Source organism: Acyrthosiphon pisum, chromosome A2, assembly GCF_005508785.2.
Source record: "Acyrthosiphon pisum isolate AL4f chromosome A2, pea_aphid_22Mar2018_4r6ur, whole genome shotgun sequence".
Taxonomy (NCBI): Eukaryota; Metazoa; Arthropoda; class Insecta; order Hemiptera; family Aphididae; genus Acyrthosiphon; species Acyrthosiphon pisum.
The window spans coordinates 107,637,016-107,645,186 of NC_042495.1; the positions used below are offsets into that span (position 1 = coordinate 107,637,016).

The 8,171-nt window shown below is 28.2% G+C and overlaps 1 protein-coding gene across 2 annotated transcripts in view; it reads right to left on the reverse strand.

Annotated features, from left to right (window-relative positions):
• Positions 1-7,806, reverse strand: part of LOC100165876 (mitogen-activated protein kinase kinase kinase 15-like) — a 10,262-nt gene extending 2,456 nt beyond the window's left edge. For both annotated transcript variants that reach the window (XM_008187080.3, XM_016806261.2), the window contains exons 1-9: positions 7,611-7,806; positions 6,862-7,054; positions 2,348-2,551; positions 2,088-2,245; positions 1,842-1,983; positions 1,650-1,759; positions 1,289-1,572; positions 723-882; positions 482-638 (exon numbers count right to left, since the gene is read on the reverse strand). In XM_008187080.3, coding sequence (XP_008185302.2) covers positions 482-638; positions 723-882; positions 1,289-1,572; positions 1,650-1,759; positions 1,842-1,983; positions 2,088-2,245; positions 2,348-2,551; positions 6,862-6,996 — 1,350 coding nt within the window. In that variant the 5' untranslated portion in view covers positions 6,997-7,054; positions 7,611-7,806. The remainder of the gene's footprint in view (positions 1-481; positions 639-722; positions 883-1,288; positions 1,573-1,649; positions 1,760-1,841; positions 1,984-2,087; positions 2,246-2,347; positions 2,552-6,861; positions 7,055-7,610) is intronic.
• Positions 7,807-8,171: the final 365 nt, after the last annotated feature.

The following is an 8,171-nucleotide window of genomic DNA, read 5'->3' on the forward strand; positions in this document are numbered from 1 at the left end:
TTCTGCAGATGCTACAGTAACAGGAATGGTTAGAAATATAAGACAAGCAGCTAGAACATCAGCAAAACTTGTTGATAAATCCATAGGTATCAATTATATAAAAATCCAAATCTGTATGGTTTTCAGTCCTGATACAATAGTTTTATCAAATTGTTTTTTACTTCAATTTTCCACAAATACGGCTTTACAATTATAAATTTTAACACATCGATTTGGGGGCCTATATCGGAATGGGGGCCCGGGGGCCGATGTGCAATGCACAACTTGCACACCCGGTAGTTGCGGCACTGCCTAGTGATAATCATAGGCGAAGCATGATGAATTTATATGAGGGTCTTTAGTCTATAATGTTTTTGATGTACAACATATTATATTCTAAAAATATGACTAAAAAAAAAAATTATGAGTAGGGCTAAATAAAATTCAAAAGTGGCTACACCTTTGGTGATTATTATCTAACAGTTATTATTAATGTACTCACGGGAAAGTTGCAAATGTCACTGTCAATTTCTTGTTTGGTAGCATCTATAAAATATTTCATCCAGTACTTTAAGTATTTTTCTAGTGCATTTATTTCTCCCCTTTTTTTTCTAAACTCACTGATTAATTTAATATTTTCAATTGTTGATTTATAATGCCTATATAATTATTAAAAAATATAATATTTTACAAATGATTCATTATTTGTTACCTAATATTATAATCTACAAATAATTACTTGCCAAATTAAAGGTTTTAGTTTGAACATACATTCAGCAGCTTTCATGGCTTTACTATAATTTTCTGTTAGCACATTCATTTCAAAATATGTTGCAACAATCCAGTAGTCATTGATAGATGTTAAATTGCCTCTTTTGCCAATAAAATTGCTTAAAAATATATCTATATTATGAAATAATAATAATTAAAATGAGACACGAAACTTTTCAAATATTTTGGTTTATAAAACTAAACAATTAAGGGCTGTTCTTACAATGTCCGGTAAAGTGTCGGTTAACGTTAACCAACTGATAACAGATTTCATTACCAGCAGAATTTGACCAGTTAAGTGTCGGTTAACTTTAACCGGATATTGTCAAAACAACCCTAAGTAACTCAAAAACTAAAAACATAGTAAGAAATTTTTTAAAGTAGGTAGTAGGAAAATATACATCAGAAAAATGAAAGACAAAACCATCAATGAACATATAAATTATTGTTTGCTGCTTTGAAAACTGTACAAGTATACAACTGTATATTGTCAATATTGTTAAGTCAATTAATAAAAATAACATTAACATATAGCTACCAATGTTTTGAAGTTCTTCAGACTTGGAAAATTCATTCCCAGCAACTAATAATAATGTTGCTAGATTGATTCCAGCATGAAGATTTGGTTGTATTTGAAAAGCTTTTCGATACCATTTAATAGCATGTTGAAGGGCAGATCTGTCTTCAAAAATAGACTCAACAAATTTGTCTTTATAAATACGACCATATAGACAAATTAAATCAGGTAGGAAGCTTTTATTTTTTTCCAATGCATGTTCTATAACCAGCAATGCCTTTTGTCTATACCCAGGTTTATTACTCCTAACCATAGAATATAGGTAGATAATACAATTAACAATAATAAAAAAGATACATTTTAACAGTTTTTAGTAACGTACCTATGTAAAGCAAAAGAATATAAGTATTGCAACAACGGAGTTTGTGTAAAATGTCTTTTGTCAGAAATAGCTTGTATGTCTTCTACAAGTTGAACCATTCCTTCATGGTCCTAAAATAAAATAATAATTTAAAAATCTTTAAAATTTGGATAATATTTCTTGTTGACACTGATATTTTATTTGACTAGATACCTGAACATCTCTTAATGCTTCCATCATTTTGTATAATATATCAACAGTTACACATGGATCTTCAAGATGGTTTCTCAAAATGAGCAATTTTTCGCGTAACACTTCACCAGAGTCAGATAAAAATTTCTTATTCGTATGAACTCTATATCAATTCAAAATAAACTTTTTCTGTTAATTACTATCACTATTATTATTAATTAATTTTAGTTCTTTTGCATCCCTATTAACAAAGAAAAATATATATACTTAGATTGAATTTCCACATCTTTAAACAATTTTTCTAACGTTACTGCAACTGATTTTATGGATTCATCATTGCCAAGATACAGAGGATTAGTAATCAGACATGTACCACAATCAGCTAGTTTATATGAAATAAATGTAATAGAATCATCACAAGGCAACTAAGAACATAATATATGAACATAATTATTATTGAAAGATAATTTTTCCCCGTGTAATATGCAAATTCAAAATATAACATTTGATATACAATATACATATACCTTCAAACGTAACATAACTTCATCATCTAAATTGTTACATAAAATTATGTTTTGATTCATTCCAATATTATGACGACAGCCCAAGTAATAAGACAAAGAGCTAAGTTTAATACTTTTTGACCAATCAACTATAACTACATCAGCATAATAAAATGTTTTTAATTCATCATTTTCTTCCAAATCTAATTCTTCAAGTAGTTTAAACTAAAATTGATATCAAAATACAGAAGATAAGCAAAATAATAATAAGTGACAAATTTACAACTCAACAGATTAAAAATACTAAGTATTTGAGGCTTCACTAAAAAATATAATGCATTTAATGAATTATTAGTTACCTATATCAAACAGAATAAAGGATATAATGATTTTATTATTATTATTTTTTTTTTAGGAGAGGGATAAATCTCTGCACAAAACTTTATTACAGATGTTTGGATGCTTTGGACTTTTGGATATTCCTAGAACTTACATCATGAAGATGATATACTTATGATAAGGATTATTATATGCTCAGCATTCACTCAAAATGTAATTATTACTTATTAGGTAGGTACCTTCGTATTAGTTTAAATTTTTAAGTTTGCATGTACGTCTATAAAATATTAAAATACAACAAAAATGATCTAGTTATAAAAAGTAAAAACCCTAAAAAAGCTTTAATAATAATGTAATTATAATATATGTATAATATTATATTATACACTGAATTATCGCAACTAAAAATACATTTCCCAAATACTTTAACTATAGATCATGTGCAGAATGAGACATTTTATCTTTCGGTATTTTTATTACAAATACAAATATAGGTACCTGTCTAATCCCAAACTAAATAAAAAATTAAAATTAAAAATACATGGATGACAAGACATTCCACAACATAAAAGGACTGATTATTGAATAATTTTAGAATGTGCACCTACCTACTACCCAAAATCCAAACACAACTATATTATACCTATATAACTGTGTTATTATTGTATTCTAATATTCATTTATGAACTAATTATATTATTTTAAATTATTGTAATTGGATCGTTTGATCCGTTGAAATAAATAAATAAATAAATAAGTCTATAATAAATATTATTCACATAAGATAAATTAAACTTTATAAAAAAAATCATTGCAAGAAACATGATAACATTTATTTGATCCATTTCTGCGGACATTATATCTATATGGTATAAAATAAATATTAACCTTTCAAATAAATAGGTACTAGGTAGGTACAAGGATATCATAATATCAAAATATTGTATTATTAATTATTATTTTATTTTACAAAATCAATGATGAAAAAAAACCACCCAATAAACTAATGAAAAAAATATAGGTACCATAGTTGATAGGTATAAATATAAAGCATAGTAAAGCAAAATAAAATGTATATTAATCCTACATAGGTAGTGTGAAACAACTTTATTCCATTAGGATACTATAAGGAAAAAAATCAAATCCTTTGTTTTTAGTGTTATGATGTTCAAAAGTAATAATGTATCAGGGACAGATCCAGCGAGGGGGGGTTAGGGACTCAGGCCCCCCAGACAGTGCCGCAACTACACCAATTTGGGCCCGTGTGTAAATAAAATGAATGGGGCCCCCTCACTCTTGAAAATTGAAAAATTAACCTTTTGAGTATTGTACAATTAATTTTTCCAAATGTGAAAATATACTTTGGAATTTTGAGTTTTCACTCATACAAAATAAGGTTAACGAAACGCGTAAACACACTTACACTAAATTGGTAAAATTGAGCATTCCTTCGCATGACGCATTTCAATCAATTGCAACCAAATTATTATTAATCTCGGTTATACGGGCCACAAAAGAAACGTTGATGTATGATAATGTTGTGTACAAAACAAAATCTATTGTTCAATTTTGTTCAATCATTAATAATTATTATTATAACAAAATGGTTATATTTTTTTTTCTATATATTTTTAAATTTGTATCATTGGGCCCCCCCATTATGGGGTTGGGGCCCTGGGCCCGTGTGTTTGACACACGCAACACACCCGGTTATTGTGGCACTGCTCCCAGACATATTTTCTTATAAATATAAAAAATATTATGCATTAAATAACAAATAAACAAAATCTAAACTTCTTTTCATATTGTCGCTTTACATAATATTAAATAATCAATAATTTATTTATCACATTGATTATCTATACCTACTATTATGACAACATTTTTGAATTAAGAATAAAGTATAATATTTTATTACAATTGTATTTGTATTTTGTGTTGTAAAAAAATCGTTGGGGCCTCCCCAGATCTTTGCTCTGGATCCGTGCCTGTAACGTACCTACCTAGTTTAGATGTATAGGGTACAACATCTAAGCTACATTATTATAAAGGACATCATAAGACTAAAAACAAGTTTGCTTAGATTTAAAGTAGGTATGTCATTACCTAAGAAATATAGTGTGGGTTTTGGTTTCACACTTTAACACTGACTATTCAATGAGGTACAGGCCTTATAAATATGCTTATGACGTCATAGATCCGAAATCTGAACGGTGGCGTATATTTTACGTGTAAAAGGGTCTATACTCTATTATAGATTACCATTTACCACAACGATTTCAATCGTTAAAGATAATATTTTTAAATTTTTTTTATGTAACATTAAGAGTATTTTTGTGTACATACTTTGATATACTTTCTATTTTTTTTATAGTAGATTAGAAAACTATTATTGTAAATTTCGTAAAATTTGGTTTATACGGCAATACAACGCGAGTTGCAAAATGCAAACTCCATAATTTTACATTTGTACCTACTCAATTATAATTCATAAATTATAATATGTATACAATAACGAGATATATATACAATTTTAAATCACACCACCGTCTTAAACACATAAATATACTTAGGACTAGTGAAAAAAAAATTTAAGTAAAAAAAAGTTATTTAAATCATATCAAAATTGTTTGCTATGACATGTCATAATATTAAATATTAATTCGTTATAATTAATAACGAAGAGGCACGGCTCTGTGAGGCATTTACAATTAACAATTTTAGTATAGCACCCCACGTAACACGTTTTAGACGTCTAGTTGCGCCTATATGGATTAAGCCACTGGATCCAATATACGCTGATCTAATAATTAGGTAGGTATTCGCCTATTGGTTATTACCTATTACATCAGTGGCGTCATTTCAGTTTTCAATAGAGGGGGGCAAAGGTTTTGACCGGCCCGAATGGGTAAAAAAAAACTGCTCGCCTCAATCGCAACTGCATATTAACTGCTTACATTTTTTTATGGTACCCTTTCTATTAACCAGGTAAAATCATTTTTAAATAAAATGTAGCAGATATTTTAGAAAAACAATTGTATACCTACCTATATCAGTTAAAAGTCTGCAAACTATTATATGTCAATATTTATATTGATAAACAATAATATTAGTAGTTTATTAGGATATCTTCTTTTTTTTATTTTTGAAAATATATATCAACTGCATTATCTATAAATCAATTTTACCTGATTCACTTATAGCCTATACTCTATTACTCTTATATAGGTATACGATATATTTACAAATTAATATTATAATATAATATAAATAAATACAAAATTAATACAATTAATACAAATGTATATAATAATATATATATTTTTTTATTGCTTGCTTTCTGGCTCAGCCGCTCAAGTTTTGTCTGTTTATTAAACATACCAGAAATTATTTTCGATTCTTGAGCAGTTTGCGGTAATTTTATATTTTTAGGCACACCACCTATTTATTTTTTTTAAGTCATATTTTGCCCAAATTAAAAGATTAATGTAAACGCACGTCACGAAAAAAATAAATTTCAGCTCAATTAACACAGAATAGTTGAATCATACACGACTGTCTCAAGTTAACTGAAGTCCGTGATCAATGATAATTATTAATAAGAGGGCCAATCGGTTGTGGTTTTTAGAATTTGTATTAGCTTAAGATTTTAGAAATTAAACTATACTAGATTATGATACTAATTATTATTATTGTTGTCCGTACAACACAAACAAACATACATAAATACATACCCAAACATACAATGTGAAGGTACGTCACCGCATACGTCTAAAATCTAAATTTAAATATATTCCAAATTTCCAACTATCAATTAGTAAAAATGTATCAATGTGACAATAATTTCTTAGTATATATAGTATAATATTTTTTGAAAATATTATAAAATATGCATGTTTTTGCGCTTATAAAATATAATAATAGTAAAACGGCAACAACTGGGAACCGGCCCGTCGGGCCGCTTTTAAAATCAGACAGGGGCAAATGCCCACCTTTCACCCCCTCAAATGATGCCACTGTATTACATTATTATTTATTTTATCCAAGAGAAGGGTCAAAAAGTGGTACCTACGATGCAAATTTAAATACGGGATAAAAATGTACTCATGCCATCATTTGCTTAAAATATATTTGATCCTAAAAAGTAAGTAATTTTGATTTTAAATTAATGAGAAAGCAACCAAAAAATATATTACCGAAAAAGTAAACAATTTAGCAGAGTTAACCATCCTATTAGATGCTTGTTTTACTTCTTCAATAACTTTTCTATGATCCAAATTATGATCATTCTGAACAAAATCATCTACATCTGTAATACACACAATATCCATATTTTGGTGCGATTTTAAATGTCGAATAAATAAATGCACTGAATAAAAAGTAAATTGTCTGCAATTAAAAAAAAAAATAAAATAAGGTTAGGTTAATAAATAAATAAGGGGGTTAATTTTATAATTTGACTAATATCGTTAATGTAAAATTTTCTTATAGAATAAATGTCGGAAATCAGTCCATCACCAATAATTTTGAAAGGCGGGGTTGGTACATTATAATATATCATGTCATATTGTCATATACCTTATATATAATAGGATTATAGATTAATGATCCCCCCTCACAGATAATCATAAAAATTAAAAACCACACATAATGTAATATTACAATTCATACCTATATATTATTATATCATATTTTATATGTATCATTGGCGCAAATAGGGGGGGACTTGGCGGGACTTAGTCCCCCAAAATTTCGGTCAAGTCCTCTCAGTTCAAAATCTAGTAATTAGTACTAATTTTTATATTCTGTGGTACTAAGCAATATGGCCTATGTAGAGGGAGCCGAGGGAGGCTTGAGTCACTCCAAAAAATTTAGTCAATTTGCACCTATGATATATGTATAAATTATATGTACAATGTATAGATTGTTAGGTAGGTATACTTACCGGCGTAACAGACGTCTAAGGGCGTAAACGGTTTAAAACAAGTAGGTGGATATCACCAATCGGTATTTAATATTTATTCTAATCTTTATAATTGAATTTTTACGAAAAACATCAAGGATAAGTTATAAGTTGTAACTAATAATGTGGAAACGTCCAGTTCAAGACAATACGTTCTAACAAAGAACAATGTAAATGTGCAACACGCGTGCCTTATAAATAGGCAGGTACCTTTATTATCAAAACATAATATTGGCATGTACTATACATACTTTGACATAAGTATATATCTATACTTTTTAGATATCGAATAATGGTAGAACGTAATTTTATTACCGGTATTTTAGTTTTTACTAATTGTTATAGCAATAGATAATATTATTATTACATATTTACATGTACCATATGTAGCCATGTAGGTAGGTACGTGTCAATATAGTTCCTTGCGTAACTCGGTGGAAGTATACTATTAATACTCAGGTATACGACATACGTATACATATATACCTTTAGTGTTATACTAATGCTAATACTATGCGGTGGGACCCATTAAACGTAAGACAC